The 17499-nt window shown below is 44.8% G+C and overlaps 1 protein-coding gene across 8 annotated transcripts; it reads left to right on the forward strand.

Moving 5' to 3' along the window:
- The first annotated feature begins 45 nt into the window (after positions 1–45).
- pikfyve (phosphoinositide kinase, FYVE finger containing) lies at positions 46–17472 on the forward strand. 8 transcript variants are annotated; one of them, XM_028394231.1, is made up of 44 exons: positions 46–195; positions 1732–1925; positions 3002–3169; positions 3893–3904; positions 4208–4317; positions 4409–4580; positions 4950–5157; positions 5892–5918; positions 6101–6190; positions 6444–6600; positions 6711–6868; positions 7052–7163; positions 7338–7479; positions 8364–8528; positions 8760–8819; positions 8899–9028; positions 9299–9479; positions 9566–9640; positions 9730–9837; positions 9916–10056; positions 10235–10361; positions 10433–11274; positions 11484–11867; positions 12000–12100; positions 12185–12256; positions 12337–12508; positions 12621–12799; positions 12895–13008; positions 13110–13218; positions 13301–13455; positions 13639–13735; positions 13862–13919; positions 14110–14235; positions 14314–14434; positions 14588–14683; positions 14759–14839; positions 14968–15059; positions 15138–15197; positions 15344–15520; positions 15599–15702; positions 15781–15909; positions 15992–16253; positions 16333–16407; positions 16986–17472. In XM_028394231.1, the coding sequence occupies exons 2-44, from the start codon at positions 1748–1750 to the stop codon at positions 17099–17101; spliced, it is 6243 nt and encodes a 2080-aa protein (XP_028250032.1). In that variant the 5' UTR covers positions 46–195; positions 1732–1747; the 3' UTR covers positions 17102–17472. The 8 variants fall into 8 exon arrangements, with proteins under 8 accessions (XP_028250032.1, XP_028250033.1, XP_028250026.1 ...); XM_028394232.1 differs by having other exon boundaries at positions 60–195; positions 1735–1925; XM_028394225.1 differs by lacking the exon at positions 46–195 and adding an exon at positions 660–767 and having other exon boundaries at positions 1735–1925.
- Positions 17473–17499: the final 27 nt, after the last annotated feature.

Raw genomic sequence — 17499 nt, forward strand, 5'->3', positions numbered from 1 at the left:
CAATACGGTCGCTGCCTCGATCGATGTCTCTGAGTGCGACCTGGACTGCCTGCTTCCCTACTCACAACAGTTTCGTGTCTCGATTGATCAGGCCTGGTGGTTGCTGTAAGGGAGTCTGCTATTTCCAGGTGTTTTGCAGATGTCTTATAAGCCAGATTTCTTCACGCAGTGATGACAAGTTTATACAGTGAATAGGTAATTCGAACTTTTTGTTGTTACAGCAGCTGAATGATATTTCTTGTGTCAAGTTGTCGAAGAACAGTGTCGATGAAGCCCACCGGCAAGCTAACATATAAGGCTAACGCTAGCTAACCTGGCTAAACAGTTGTAGTTAATACTGTACAAAGCGTTAGCTGCTTTATTATGATTAGCTAATCGTATGTGTGCCTAGATTTTTAATGTTTTGCTTCATTTAGCCTTACTTATTACACACTGGCTTCATATTGTTGTAAAAGCTCCACGACAGAAAATACGTAGACAGTTCAGTGATAAAATACTAGCCACCTAAACTACAGTTACATAGCTAGTTTAACAACCACAGATAAAATACAGACGCTATCTGTAAAGAATTCCAGTGAGTTTGTTTATTATCCCGTGGATATTAGCTGAGTGATAAGTAGAGGGCTGGTCAGGACACTGTAGTCATATCCCGGCCTGATTGATCACATGAGGAGGTGGAGAATGTGATGCCGCTACTTCTGCTTTCTGTACACATAATCTAAAATGGCATGCATAGCAAACTCAGACTCTGTGGCCTTCTTCAAAGGGTAAGTCCAGAAAAGATCTGAAGGTGATTTACACACCGTCAGTGAATATATAAGACATGTCGATTTACCTCGCGGGTCTAGTGGTTTCTTATCAGCCGACTCCTAATTAAGCTGCCCCCTGTCACGAGTTCGAGTTCATCCGTGGGACATTCACGGATCAAATGCAGATCAGTTATTAGATATGTCAGGTTGAGACTGTATCGTGTGTGGATGGAGGGGAGAAAACCCTATTTCCTGTTTTGGAAAAACGGACATTTCAGAGTGGCGGAGGAAAACCTCGTGACGGTTTCCTCTCTCACAGGAAGAGTTATGTGAAGCTGTGATGTGGTGTTTTATTATCTAAAAAATGAAATGTGGTTCAATAGGACGCACTTGAATGTTTATTCCTTGAGTGAAATATCGTCGTGTGATTATTAGAGTTCAGTGGTTACTGAATAGAGTAAAATCAAGCTTGCAGACACTGTTTTTGTTTTCTTTTTTTCACACTTCTTTTTCACTTTTATAAATACAGTGGCGTTTAAATGGTGGTCAGGTTAGAATGGTACTTGTAGTGATAAAAGAGCACGAACAGACAAGGGACTGAACAAGTGTGGTCTTAGTCTAGAAAAATGAGACAAAACTGACCAGAATCAGAAACACTAAATAATCACAGGCATAAAATGGTCACTGAACAACAATGACCAGTTTAAAACAACCATATTGAGATGCAGTAATATTATAATGAGCTGTTAAGAATTTCCACCGTCATGGGACTAGTAAAGCATTATCTTACCTAAATGATGAAAGATGTGAAGCATAACCATAAAAAGTCACATCCAGTTCTGATCTGATTCCTAAATTGGCTGTCAATAGTAATTCTGACACTCAAACTACTACTGACTGTTTCTGGCCTAAGAGTCAAGCTCATTGATGCCATTACAGTTTCACTAAACCTGGGTTTTTATGGATGTTTTTGTGTCTTTAGCAGAAGTAGCAGTGACATGGCTGCTGATGACAAGTCCTCGTCCTCAAACGACTGGAATGTCGAGCCACCTGTCATCTCGCCCACCAGCCCATCCCACCTAACTCACTTCAAACCACTGACCCCTGAGCAGGATGAGCCGCCACTTCGCTCTGCATACAGCTCTTTCGTCAACCTGTTTCGGTTTACCAGCAAAGGTGAGGACGCTGAAACGCTGTGTTGCACAGTGGGCAGAGGAGGTACCATACAAAGTGAAACCATAACAAGTGAAACAAAAAGCTTGTCAAAGTCCTTTATAGGGGCTGATATTTCACTGTGGTGCAGATATGCAAAGTGTTTCATAGTGTTCTATTCTCTGCCCTCACTGAAACAGTCTGTGCCTGTGGTGTGACACTGACAAAATCCCTCTTTGCTCATAAGAACAATCTGACATTTAGCATTTTCACTTTCTTCCACTATTACACCTGGCAGTATATTAAAAAAGAGTTTTTCCTTCAGGGGGTTTCAGGCTCTGGGTCTTTGTAAAGTGCTTTGAGACAATTCTATTGAATTGAATGCTACTGGATAGCTGAATATTCCCTCAGGGATCAATAAAGTATCCATCTATGTCATATTAAATTTATTTTCCTGCAGCTTAAAGCAGTCGAGCGATTAGCCTTTGTCTTGTGAAGTCATGTGATACAAATTTGCTGAACCAGTGAGGCACATGACTCACGTGTTTGTCGTACAGCAGTCTGAGCTTTTTTATGAAAAAACAGAAAATATGTGTCTAAGCTCCTCCTAAGACGCAATTTATACAAGACTCTTTGGTATTAGAAAAAGCAGCATTTCTTTGTTTTGGACATTTGTTTTGTTTTCACACAGTTTTTTAATTGTTAGATCTGAACTGAGAAACTTGAAGTGAATAATCTCAGCATTACATAGCTATAAGCATATTATGTGTAGCCTCCTTTTTCTCCCTGTGTTTTTTATGTAACCACTAAGGTATTGATTAGGTGCAGCAGAAAAGGTTAATTTTTCCAGAGAGCAAAAAAGAAACAAATAAAAATTATCATCAGCAAGGAAAATAAAGGTTCTCGGGAGCATATTGCTGTAGCCACTTTCAAACACACACAGAGCACACATCAACAAAACACTGCAAAACTAGAAATATCGCATCTTTCATGCAATTATGGCAAAGCACTTGTGTGTTTTTCTTTAGTCTATCCCTCCTAACACCATAAGAGTTAATCACTCACTCTGTTCTTTTGGCTTGGTGTGTCTGTGTCTCCAGAGGAGGGACGTCCTCCCTCCACAGCCTCAGAGAAATCAGATGCTCCGTCCCCTTCCCCTCAATCAGAGAGGAGGAGTTGGTCCTCCAGTCCTTCCCACTCAGTCTACAGCTCGAGGCTGCACAGGAAGCAACATCCTGAGCACCTCCGACGCACCTCCACTGCCTCAGGTAAAACACACACACACAAATGAAAGCAGAAGTTTGAGGCTTGTGTTGGTTTTATCAAATGAAACCATTTTTCTCTTCAAGTGGTTTTATGGAGGATTTATTGAAGTATTTCTCTGCTGCTGCCTCGGCTTAAAAAGGTAGTTTTTGGCTGCTTCAATAGATCTTTTATTTACATACTATAGACAAATATGACTTGACAAAAACTCTATTCTATCATCTGTCTTGCCTTTAGTTTAGGTGTCTGTCCTCTTAATGTAAACTTTAGGAGATGTACCCTATTGATTGAAATGTCTTTACATCAGTTTTTTAGATTGTGTTATCTGGAATTTGAACCACAGTTTGTTTTAATGATGTGTCAGATAATGAAGAAGCTAATCAGCCAATGATAACACTATAAAGAGTCCCTGATTTTCCAAGTTAGACCGTTAAGGGGACTTAGATCTGCAAGTCAGTCAGTCAGTTTGGGTTCAGAAATCATAAGAAGAGGTTCGTTATCGTTGTCTTAGTCTCAGTTGTCGTAGTTGTCTTAGCGTACTCTCACCTGTTTTCTTGTGGTGTAATTAATCATTTAATTCATTAATTGTAAATCATATTTAGAGTGTAAAGAGAATTCAATGTCTTCAAATTTTGTTTGTTCTGCTGGAAAAATAAAACAAATTTGAAAACATGACAAAGACCATGTTCAGGCTGTAACATCTGCTCTCATGTCTTCTCTGATTCCAGTGGATTGGCCAGGTGAGGCTCTCTGCACTGTGTGGTTTTACTAAAGATGCTTTTAGCTTAACTGTAACATCTTGGTCTGACTCAAACTGTTGTGAGTGCATGTGAGTGAGTTTGATATATCTGCATCTTAAATGACGCAGTTCCTGTTTGGTTTGCTCCAACGTTTCAGGTACTAATACTTGGAATGGTGTTTGTCATGATTATGAAGCTAACGTTTTTGTTTTTTTGCACAGTTTTTTTATTGGTCATGTCTTAACTTTTTGTCACAACCTCAAGGGAAGCATTTATTGTGTTGGTGTTCATCTATGATTGTAGATGGCAGCAGAAAATCAGACACACCTCTGAGCAATCACGACCCTCGCACCGCTGTGCAGCTTCGCACTGCTCTGAAGAGGCTGAAGGAAATCATGGAAGGGAAGAGCCAGGTACTCACAGCCACTCTGAAAGGAAGCCTTGGCATTCAGACATCACAGTATCTCTTTGTGGCTTCAATGGCTGTTGTTCTCCCTTATTCAGGACAGCGACCTGAAACAGTACTGGATGCCAGACAGCCAGTGTAAGGAATGTTACGACTGCAATGAGAAGTTCACCACCTTCCGCCGCAGACACCACTGCAGACTGTGTGGACAGATCTTCTGCAGCCGCTGCTGCAACCAGGAGATTCCTGGAAAGTTCATGGGCTACACAGGTAAGTGAGTCACTTCAGATGATTAGTCATTATTTGTTATTAATTTACTGTGGAGCAAGGATGCATTTTCAACCAATTATAGGTCATATGTGTTGTGCACATCCTGAATTTGCTCTTGAGGATCAATAAAGTGTCTATCATTTGGTGCAGATCTTTTCTCAGATGTTGCTGTAGCCAGTAAACATTAATCTTATCACCTGTGTCACAGAAGACAAAAACTAAAAATTGTAGTAACCATTTCCTAGCAGTCTTATATCATTCAAATGCACTTCATGTGGACTGATTGGTGCACATGCATGTGTGCCAGTTCAGCTTAACACATCCTGAGAAATTGTCCCATCATTCCTTTCTCCCTGTCTTTGTATGCAGGTGATCTGCGGGCTTGTACATACTGCCGTAGGATTGCGCTAAATTACGCTCACTCGGCCGACTCGGGCTCCATCGGGGAGGACCTGAGTGCCTTGTCTGACTCTCCCTGCTCCGTGTGCGTGCTCGAGCCCAGTGAGCCACGGACACCTGTGGGTGGGCGAAAAGCCAGCAGGAACATCTTCCTAGAAGAAGACCTGACCTGGCAGAGGTGAACACACACTCAAACACACCGGGGCCAAATAAAATCATAAAAAATAGATAATACAGAATATTTTACACCTGATTTCTAGCTTGATTTTGCCCAAATTTAATCAGACCTCCAAGCATGATAGCTCCTTGCCTTCACCTCCATGCATCATGTTTTCTGTCCACTCGCAACTACAACCACAATCCAAACTTTTCATTCCAGTGTGTTTGCTGCTGTGCAGATTTGTTTGTCGTGTAGCTGTTTGTTTTTTGTGCATGCTCTGTTTCTGTCCTGGTTTTCTGCTCTGTGCAGTTTGTATGAACTGTAGACTATGTGCATGGTGACAGTATCTAAATGCCTCTGTCATAGATAGAAGTGAGATGTAAAAACTCACTGCCTCAGCTTTGCATCATGTGATTTGACAGCCCAATAATGCAGAGCGTATCTAACTATTTAAAAGAAGGAAAAACAAGAGCATCTATTTTGGGAATACGAGCTCCAGCATAGCTTCAGACATGAAGGCTCCTCTTTAAATTAATTTCTGACATGATAAAGATTTAATTAACCATGCATCCAGCAGATCATACAACTTTTACTTTTTTGAAGCAACATTCAACAGTGCATGTGTTTTATAACCCTGTGCTGTTTTGCTGCAGTTGTTTTGAATCTTTGTGTGCTGCTTATTCTATCTATTCTATCAATCTCCTTCAAAGAAAATCTGTTTCCTCTCTCTCTCTCCCTCTCTCCTGGTGTAGAAAAACTCCTATTGGGATGAGAAAGAAGTGAGTCCTGCTGTTTGTTTTATTCATTTTTTCATATCTGTCTGAGCTTTAGCTCTCTGCCAGTAAAGGCTAATGCTGCCTAATCTTGTAAAGATTTAGTTTGCTGCACACTTGTCTGACCATTGATATGACTGAGGGGAAGATACCTGCAGATAGAGTCTTAGTCAAAGTGTGTCTGTTAGTATGATTCACCAGGAGCCTCAGAACAGCGGCCTGACGTCAAGACTGACGACGCTGCAGGAAGACGTTGGAAAATCACCTGCAAGGAAGAGGTTGGTCCCTGCTCTGTGTTCAGTGTATCTCACTCTGATTCCAAGCCTAACATAAGCTCAGCCCTCTGTAACACAGAGCTCCATTATTATAAAAACAGGTTGACAGAATGTATTACAACTCTCCACACCCACGAAAAGCAAACATCAACATCATGAACATCGGTTTGTGTGTTGGTCCATTGTGAGCTAAAGAAGCTGCAGCTGGATCTATGAATGATATCATCCTCTTTGTCTCTGTCCCTCACTTCCTCAGGTCTGCCAGTGTGACCAACCTGTCTCTGGATCGTTCCAGTTCCTCCATGGTTCCATCATACGACAGCTCCGTCAGCCCACCGAGCAGCCGAGCAATGTCCACGACCAAGAGCGGCACCAAGCTGGACCACAGTGAGGAGGAGAGAAAGATCTTACTGGTGCCCAATTTCTTCTTTCTTCATATCCTTTTACAGTTTTTTTATCATTATTTAATTATTTGGCAGATCTTGTCCACAACATGTCATCTTATATTTTTATTTTCCTGCAGGATTCCTCTCAATTGAAGGACCTGTGGAAGAAAATCTGCCATAACAACACAGGAATGGAGTTCCAGGACCACAGATACTGGCTGAGGACTTACCCGAACTGCATTGTGGGAAAGGAGCTCGTCAACTGGCTGCTGAGGAATGGAACCATCTCCACCAGGTAGAATCATTACATTTTTATACATACAATATTGGTACCGGAAAATCTACTCTCTCTATATTGTGTTAATACACATGAAGTGAAACCAGAAACTGATTTTAGTGAATACATGTGTGTGCATGTGTGCGTTTAGATTTTAAACAAAGTTCTGAGATGAAAGCTGCTCTTGCCTCTGTGCTACAGGGCTCAGGCTATTGCAATAGGGCAGGCATTAGTGGATGGTCGATGGCTCGACTGTGTCACCCACCACGACCAGCTGTTCAGGGACGAGTACGCCCTCTACCGCCCCCTGCAGGTGAGACGAATAAGGAGAAGAATAAATGCTTGAATGAAATATTGAATTACTGAGATATTAGTGTTTTTGGTAAAACACACTTTGTCACATGCTGATATTGATTGATCCAGTGGAGTCTTTTGATAAAAGGAGGTGAAATGTGCTGACTGTGACATCTCCCTGTTTGGACTGTAGAGTACAGAGTTCTCAGAAACACCTTCTCCAGACAGCGATAGTGTCAACTCCCTGGAGGGACATTCAGAGCCATCCTGGTTCAAGGACATCAAGTTTGACGACAGCGACATGGAGCAGCTCGCAGATGACTACACCATGCCTAGTATGTCATTTTTTTAACTCTTTGTCCTCGTTTAAGACTAGACTTAAAACTTTTCTGTTTAGTAAGGTGTACAGTTAGCCTTGGACCTAGCGTGTAGGGCTGATATATGTATAGTTACAGTCGCCTCAGCCACAGGTATAAAGGGTGTCATAGGGCTGATAAAATCTTAACTTTTAGCACAGCTATGCTGCTCTAGGCCTACGTTGTCGGGGGGCACACATGATCCACTGAGCAGTTTCCCTCTCACCTCTGACCTTTCCTCTACTCTCCTTAGTCTGGCTCATACAGGTAATATCATCTCATAATCTGTGTTTACTGTCTTCCTCGTAGTTTTGTGCCTCGCTCTCTCTCTCTCTCTCTCTCTCTCTCTCTCTCTCTTTGCAGGTCTCGACCTGCATGCTGACCTGCAGTCCAGCCCCTGAACTCTCCTGTGCTCATTGATTTCATTAGCCCCTGCTGCTCATCTTTGCTTTGATTACTATGAAATTAAACTGACGATATATACAGATATCCATTATAATATAATCACTGTTTCATCTTGATTGTTTGCTCTGTACTGTATCATGTTTGCTGCATGTTTGCTCCTCTCTCTCTCTCTCTCCTTCATCCTCTCTGTCCTGTCTCCCTCTTCTACTCCTCCTCTACCCGGCCGACTGGCAGCAGGAAGGTTCTTCCTTAAGAGAGGAGGTTTCTTCCTCTTAAAGGGAGTTTTTCCTTGACACAGTGCTCTTAAGGGGGTTCAGGCTCTGGGTCTCAAGCTCTGAGTTTCTGTGAAGCGCTTTGAGACCATTTCTGATTGTAAAATGTACTATATAAATAAAACTGAATTGAATTGTGTTGGCTGGATTTGGCTTGTGTGAATTGAGATCTGTCTGTCTCTGCAGGCTCTGCTAGCCCCAGCAAGAGGACGTCGGTCAGCAGTTTCCAGTCAGTGGTGGACAGTGACTCAGCTGCTTCGATCAACCTCAACATGGAGCAAAACAATGTGAACTTCCACATCAAGAAGCAGTCCAAATATCCACATGTGCCTCCTGTCTCTGAGCAGAAAGGTAAATATTACAACACATAGGACATGTCTCATGCAGTTCAGTCAGTTAAAAATCAGTGTGTACAGTCAGCCCTTTAGTTTCCATTTTGTACATACATAATATGTTGGCAATGCATCTCAAATTCTCAGAAACACCAAGTTCACTGTGAACTTCATGTCTGTCCCGTTTTTAAATCACTACGATGATCATTGATGTCACCCCAGTCATTTCCTCTCTCCTCTCTTTCAACAGAATTTCTCTTGTCTGAGGACGGAGGACAGAACATCGTCATCAGTGACGCCTTCATCAAAGGTGGGACCTCTGCACTTTCTCATTGATGTAACCAATAAAAGGCAAATCTGCTCCCTCTGACCTTATGCTTCCACTGCAGAGTCTCTGTTCAACCGGCGTGTGGAGGAGAAGGCCAAAGAGATGTTGTTCACCCCACTGGGCTGGCACCACAGCTCCCTGGATCAGCTCAGAGAGGAAAACGGCGAGAAGAAGGCTATGGAGAGGCTGCTGTGAGTGCATGTGTGTCTTTGTCTACAGGGCTGAAGGAGGGCTACAAGTGTGCTTATTGTTGTGTGTATTCACCATTTAAATGCACTTGTATCTTATGTTTAAAAAAATACAATGTTAAAGAAAAGAAGGATTAGAACAGAAACTGAAAAATGAATTGAAATTTATCTGAAAGAAGACTAACTGCTCAAAGAGAAATTTCTCCCAACAGATTTGTTGCTGCATGGCTTTTAATTCATATGAATATGCTAACCATCCACCTCCTCATTCAGCTCAGCCAACCACAGCCACATGATGGCGCTGTTGCAGCAGCTGCTGTACAGTGAGTCTCTGTCTCTGTCCTGGCGGGACATTATCGTTCCTGTGGTCCGACAGGTTGTCCAGACTGTACGGCCCGATGTCCGCAACTGCGATGATGACATGGACATCCGGCAGCTGGTCCACATCAAGAAGGTCGGGCACCATCTTAGACTGTCGTCATATGTCAGGGGAAGCCTAGCATCAGCTGACTGCACTGTTCTGTGTTTTCATTGATTTAGATTTCTGGAGGCAGGAAGTTTGATTCAACGGTTGTGAATGGCTTTGTGTGCACCAAGAACATCGCCCATAAGAAGGTACGGTCTTCTGTCAGCTAAAATTTTATTTGTCTGAGACTGCTGTAAGTATTGATACTTAATTGACCCTCTCTCTGATCTGCAATCAGATGAACCCTTACATCAAAAACCCCAAGATTCTGCTGCTCAAGTGCTCCATAGAGTACTTGTACAGGGAGGAGACCAAGTTCACCTGCATCGACCCCATTGTGCTGCAGGTCAGGACTCTTAACAACCAGACAGGAGAGGAAAAAAACCCAGCCTTCACAGCTAAGAGCTTCTTCTTTGTCTTTCAGGAGCGAGAGTTTCTGAAGAACTATGTGCAGCGCATCGTGGATGTCCGTCCAAACCTGGTACTAGTTGAGAAGACGGTGTCTCGTATTGCTCAGGATATGCTGTTGGAGCATGGCATCACGCTGGTCATCAATGTCAAACCGGTCAGTAGAGTGCTGTTTACCTCACTGGTTTAGAAAAAGTGTCACCTGGAATAAGAATGACATGTTGACAGTTAAAAGACTGAAATACTGAATACTTGAATGCTCCCTGAATCACGTAAGGTTTAAAAAGATGAACTTATCTCACAGTCCTTTTGTATATTTGTTTCTTATTGTTCAGCAAGTCCTAGACAGGGTCAGTCATATGACGCAGGGCGACCTTGTGATGTCCATGGACCAGCTCCTCACCAAACCTCGTCTGGGAACCTGCCACAAGTTTTACGTGCAGCCATTCACGCTTGCGAACAGTAAGAGCACCGCTCCTCCTACATGTTCGCTGCTGTAATGTTAGGACTCATTCCTCTGTCTGTCCTTCCAGATGAAGTGAAGACTCTGATGTTCTTCGAAGGCTGCCCCCCACACCTTGGCTGTTCCATCAAGCTCCGAGGAGCATCAGAGTACGAACTGGCCAGAGTGAAGGACATCATCAGGCTGATGGTGTGTGTGGCATACCACTCACAGCTGGAGATTTCTTTCCTGATGGATGAGTTTGCCATGCCGCCCAGCTTGGCCCAGAACATGTCATTCCCCTGCCTACTGGAAGGCTCCACTGCAGAGGAGGAGGCCAGTGGAGAGACAGCATGGACAGAGACCAATGGAGACACCCAGGATAAAACAGCAGGGAGTGAAGAGTCAGGAGGACGACCAAAGGATGAAGAGTCCTCCAGCTGTCTTAAGAAAGATGGACATGTTGACATTCCACAAGAAGAATTAAATCCACAATCACCCACAGCCTCTGTCCAGGAGGAGGAGGCTGCCTACATGGAGACACAGACCTCTTCGCCTTTTTCCACCCCGCCTGCACCACCTCTGTCTGTCTCTCCTCCGTTCCTCATAGAGGATGACCAGGAGATGGGCTCAGATACTCTGAATGCAGCATCTGAGGGAGAGACAGGGGAGACGCTGGGTGTGGAGGACGGTGAAGGTTCAGAGACGCCTACTCCCAAGCTGTTCAGAGACCCGCTGCAGGATGACACAGGGATGTTTGTGGCTGAGCAGGTGGCTTCATCCGATGACCGGCTGAAGTCTATTTCTGCTGTTTTCAAGCAGGAGCTGAAAGACATCATCCTGTGCATCTCTCCCTTCATCACATTCAAAGAACCGTTCCTGCTCACACCTGCAGGCATCCACTGCCCGAGCAGGGATTATTTCCCTGAGCAGGTACTGGCATCAATTTAATGTTTCACATGGTGTGAATAATTCTATTCTGTAAAGCGAAATTCAGTTTCTCTCTGTATGGAAGCCAAGAACAGGTAGCTAATATTTGAAAGCTGTCATCTAAGGCTGAACTAAATGAGATTTTTATTGGAAGTAGTAGTTTTTCCCATTATTATCATCCCCATGTTGACTGCTGCTTCCCTGTCGTGCAGGTCTATCTGTCTCCTCTCCTCAACAAGGACTTTAAGGAACTGGACGGACGGAGAAAGCGGCAGCTGCTTAAAGAGTCGGCACCATCCTCCCAAGTCCAGACCAACAACGGAGCTCAGCCAAAGCCCATCGACATCCTGCCATCTCACAGCCTTACCAGCACACGGATCATAGAGCAACTGAATAGCAGCCAGGACCTAGCCAAGATGCTGGCAGATTACAGAGCGAAGGGAGGCCGGATTCGGCAAAAAGAAGGCGGTGACCCTTTCAGTGCTGCTGCCAATGGGCAGAACCGTGCAACAGACGCACCAGTCAAACACCCAGTGAAGGCTGACAGCGAAGAGGAGAAGCCAAGCAAGCAGAGCGACATGAGCTGGACCCCAAAGGTAATCAATGTTAGTCACCAGAAATGTATTTGTAATGTAATGTATTAAGCATCAAAAGCATGTGGAGCTCCAGTTCTGTGTGAATTCTGAGTGTCAGTGTGTATGTATTCATCTGCTCTTTACTGTCCTCAGCTGGACTGTCTGAACCCTGTCAACCACCAGAGGTTGTGTGTGCTCTTCAGCAGCTCCTCAGTTCAGTCCAGCAACGCACCCAACCCCTGTGTCAGCCCTTGGTAAACAGCTCGCACAGACAATCAGTGCCTTAAACATTTAAAATAAAAAATGAAGTTTGTAATCAGTGCGTTTGTTGTCCTCAGGATTGTAACTATGGAGTTTTACGGGAAGAATGACCTCTCCTTGGGTGTATTCCTGGAGCGATACTGTTTCAGGTGAGATAGTGTCAGGGCTTTAGATTAGGAGACATTTTATCTCAGTTTACTTTACTGTGTGTGTGTGTGTGTGTGTGTAGGCCATCCTATCAGTGCCCCAGCATGTTCTGTGAGACTCCCATGGTGCACCACATCCGGCGGTTTGTACACGGCAGCGGCTGTGTGCAGATTGTGTTGAAGGAGCTGGACTCACCTGTTCCTGGTTATCAGCACACAATCCTCAACTACTCCTGGTGCCGCATCTGCAAACAGGTCAGTCAGCAGGAACAGCAGTGGGTTGAAATGGTGCCCAAACGTTAAACATTCGATATGTGTAAATAAAATTCTGTAATGAATGAAGCTGAGTCTTTGCTCCTCTCTGCAGGTGACGCCAGTGGTTCCTCTCTCCAACGACTCCTGGTCCATGTCGTTTGCCAAATACCTGGAGCTCCGTTTCTATGGACACCAGTACACCAGGCGGGCGAATGCAGAGCCATGCGGACACTCCATCCACAAAGACTACCACCAGTACTTCTCATACAACCAGATGGTGGCGTCCTTCAGGTGGGCCTTCATCTGAATTACTGAACAGTGTTTAACCCTCTGTCACATGTTCATACACTGTAGGATCATTAACTCTGGGTTTCCCGTTTGCCCAGCTACACGTCTGTGAGGTTGCTGGAGATCTGTCTTCCTCGTCCCAAGATCTTCATCAGGAACCTGGGACCTTCCAAAAACCACCTGCAGCAAGACGTGAAGGACTTCTCCCTGAAGTAAACATGCTCTGCAGACAGATCAAAGAGGACATCATGTGCTCTGGCTCTCTCTCTCTCACATTACAGTGTATTTACAGCAGCCTTTGCTCTTTCTTCAGAGTGACTCAGGTGTATTCAGCCATTGATGACCGCCTCACCTCACTGAAGACCGACACCTTCAGTAAGACGCGAGAGGAAAAGATGGAAGACCTGTTTGCTCAGAAAGACGTAGGTCTCCTCCTCGGTCAGTGTCGCAGAGTGCACTGGTGTGTTGTTACTCTCATGGAGATGTGTGTGTACTGGTTTGCAGATGGAGGAGGCGGAGCTGCGGAGCTGGATCGATAAGCTTCAGGCCCGTCTGCAGGTCTGCGGTCTGGATTCTCCTCAGCAGCTGCAGGCTGTCCTCGATTCACTGGTGATGAAGAAACAGAGTCTGTGTGAGATGCTGCAGTCATGGAACAGCAGGTCAGAACTACACACTGTGTTTGCAAATCACACCAGGTTTAGAGATCAAGTTCTATAAAAGATTCAGATCCAGCTGCTAAACGCCGCTTAGTATAACTGCATGAACAGACATTTAATGTGATCTGTTTTAATCATGGGTTTGTCTTTGAAGTGTCCCCTTGCTCTTTAATGTTTCCTCCACAGACTTCAGGACCTGTTCCAGCAGGAGAAAGGCAGGAAGCGTCTGTCTGTCCCACCGAGTCCAGGCCGCCACCGCCCGACCAACACTGAGGACAGCAAGGTGAGTTCACCTGCACCTGACAGAATGATCAGGGTCACCAGCTGTTTCTGTGACTTCTATAAATTTAGACATCTTTTCATTTTTTGTTTGTGCTGATTATTTATGCTGTTTCTACTTTTTTTTAAGAGCACCCTGGACGCCTCCCCACGTAACCCCTCACCTGTGGTGCAGAATGGTGAGAAAGGTGAGTTAAAAACGGAGGTGTGTCCTTCGATATGTCTGATTTATCCTCCATTACCAGAGAAACAAAGGCCACTTTGGTCAGCTATGTTTTAATGAGCTGTAGAAATAGGACAGCCTGAGTTGGTCAAGTAGATCATAGATGGATCCAGGATATTAACTCCCACCTGTGTGGTTTGTGTTTTCTCTCACAGAGGACCGCCACCTCAGCGCGCTTCCCTCAGCCACCTTACAACTGCCATCACCAGGAGAGCCTGGAGCTGAACCAGCCACACCTGGCCCCTCTTCCTCTGAGCAGGACTCTGTCAGCATCCCTGAAGGTTCACAAACACACTCTGACCTGCTGCAATCTCCAACGTCACCGCTGCTCCTCACAGACTGCATTTGCTCTCTTTCAGATGTGTTTGACGGACACCTGCTGGGCTCCACTGACAGCCAGGTGAAGGAGAAATCCACTATGAAGGCGATCCTTGCCAACTTCCTCCCCGGAAACAGCTACAACCCCATCCCCTTCCCATTGTAAGGACACAAAAAATGAAGGCAGGAGATTTTTTCATTCCAGTTTTAGTCACTGCTACAATGGAGAGAGTCACAGGGGTGATGAGTGCAGTTAGTCTAATTAACGGTAAATACAGCCTGACAGTAGTCACAGGTTTGTCTCTGTGTTGGCAGCGATCCAGACAAGCATTACCTGATGTACGAACACGAGCGCGTCCCCATTGCCGTGTGTGAGAGAGAGCCGAGCTCCATCATCGCCTTCGCTCTAAGGTGAGTTCCTGTCTCAACCTGATCAGTGTCATCAGTGTTGGATTCGACGTGTTCATGTATTTATTTTCCATCCAGCTGCAAGGAGTACAAAACGGCACTGGATGATCTGTCAAAGTCATCAAACACAGGAGGAGACGAGGCTCAGCAGGTCATCAGGTAGAAACAGTTCACACAGAGTGAAGTGAACATCAGTGAAGGCTGCAGTGCAAAATAAAACTGAAATGAAGATGATCGTGTGTTTAAAATGCAGAAAAAAAATGACATGATTATTTCTTGGTTTTCAGCAGTGGGGAGAGCCGAGTTAAGAGTAGTCCCGCTCGGCCCAGCGAGTCGTCGTCACAGCAGAGTCGCAGCGGCTCAGAGGCCGATCTACTCAGTAGGTTTTGGTCAAAAATGTGAATTTACTACAGAGCTGAAGCCTCTGTAAGCCTTCATGTTTGACTTGTTTTTTCAGAGGACACAGACTCAGCAGATAAACAGAAGAAACAGACACTGAACCCACACATCGAGCTGCGTGAGTGTGCTCACTTTTCACTGATCCACAAAGACCTGATTGAACCTGATGGGTCACATCTGATCACATGACTCATCGACTGTTTGTTCTGGAGTTTAACTGATTATTTAGCAGGAGTTGTTAACAACTGCTTTGTCTCGTTACAGAGTTCTCCGATGCTAATGCCAAGTTCTACTGTCGGATCTACTATGCCGAGGAGTTCCATAAGATGCGAGAGGAGATCATGGAAAGCAGCGAGGAGGACTTTGTCCGCTCTTTGTCGCACTGCGTCAACTGGCAGGCCCGAGGAGGAAAATCCGGAGCCGTTTTCTATGCGACTGAAGGTATTAAGATGCCAAAGCAGCACCACGATAAGTGTCATTAGATGTTTTTTTAAATCATCCAACATCTTTTCCTGCCAGACGATAGGTTCATCCTGAAGCAGATGCCTCGACTAGAAGTCCAGTCCTTCCTGGACTTTGCCCCTCATTACTTCACCTATATCACTGGAGCCGTGCAGCAGAAGGTTCGCCTCACACACAAGTGCTTTCTGTCTCAGTCAGACTCTTAGCTCAAGTAAATACCCTCAATGTTTTGTTCACAGCGTCCGACTGCACTGGCAAAAATCCTTGGTGTTTACAGGATCGGATACAAGAACTCACAGAACAACACAGAGAAGAAACTGGACCTTCTTGTCATGGAGAATCTCTTCTACGGACGCAAGATGGCTCAGGTCTGACTCGCAATCAAAAACACCTTAATGGGCCTTTATTTTGAAGGAGTTCCAACAGACTGGGTGCTTTTCTCATCTGCAGGTGTTTGACCTAAAAGGTTCTCTGAGGAACCGAAATGTAAAGACGGACTCAGGGAAGGAGAGCTGCGAGGTGGTTCTGCTGGACGAAAACCTGCTGAAGCTGATCCATGATAATCCGCTCTACATCCGCTCCCACTGTAAGGCCATCTTGCGCGCTGCCATCCACAGCGACGCCTACTTCCTGTCCAGTCACCTCATCATTGACTACTCGCTGCTGGTGGGGCGAGACGATGCCACAGACCAGCTGGTGGTCGGGATCATTGGTAAGAGGAGGAAGATGATGAGGAGGAAGACGAGAGTCTTTTTCCGTTTGGTTTAAGTTGCCTCTGCTCTTCCCTGCAGATTATATTCGCACATTTACGTGGGACAAGAAGCTGGAAATGGTCGTTAAGTCCACTGGAATTCTGGGAGGTCAAGGTGAGTATGACCAAACCAGCACATTATTTACTTCCTGCTATCTTAGAAATGCTTCCCATCAGCCTTAGAATGCTGGGAACTCCTAGTAGCTTATGATTTAACGCTAGTGACTATCATAAATTCACTAGCCACTAGCATTTCGTAATGTGTCACTCACATCCCTGGGGTACTAACTGGGATCCTGTGGCTTGCAACTAGATTCTTTAGGGTAGCATCTAACCCATGCCTAAGCTATTCACTAGCTTTTAACTAATATCCCAATGGGCAGCGATTAGCATCCTCAGTGACGGCATGTTAGTTGTAAACTAAACCATGCTAATGAGTCAGAGGACATTAATAACTAGCCAGAGGGTGTTGGTTAAAAGCATACCGATGCTACCCACTAACTTGCAGATGACTGCTTGTTGAGCATGTCCAGCTAGTGGAGTAACACCAAAGGCCTTTCAAGGTGCTTAGATATTAGCCAAGGAAGGCTAGTCACCTGTGAAGCGAGTCACAGCTGTACTCACTGCTCAGACTCTTCTTCTGTGGTTGCCGTTTCTGGCTCTCTCTGATGTTCCACTGTGCTCTGTCTCCAGGGAAGATGCCCACCGTTGTTTCTCCAGAGCTGTACCGAGCTCGCTTCTGCGAGGCAATGGACAAATACTTCCTGATGGTTCCGGACCACTGGACCAGCCTGGGAACAAACTGCTGAGCACAGCACAGTCATGCCGCTGGACTGTCCATGCACAAACACAACTGTACCATGAACTAGGTAGACGCACACTAGCTGCTGTAAAAGAGGTGCAGGCTACATCCTGACAGTGAACAGTGTCATTCCACAGCAGCAGCAGTTCTACACTGAGTTTGAACATACAGGACCCATCTTATTGTCATAAATCATGTTTCACAGATGAGCTGGTATTTTAGAGTCACGAGTGAAAACATTCATTCTTCTGTTCTTAGTTTGTTAAACAGACTAATGTAATGTAATTTAAAGTTTGTACAGAGATTATGTAACTATTAAAATGTTATTAACAGTAGCGCCTGTCTGTTGTTCATGACAAAGAAAGAATACAGCTGACAGAATTTTAGAATTGTACAGTTTATATA

The sequence above is a fragment of the Parambassis ranga genome, chromosome 21 (assembly GCF_900634625.1).
Source record: "Parambassis ranga chromosome 21, fParRan2.1, whole genome shotgun sequence".
NCBI lineage: Eukaryota > Metazoa > Chordata > Actinopteri > Ambassidae > Parambassis > Parambassis ranga.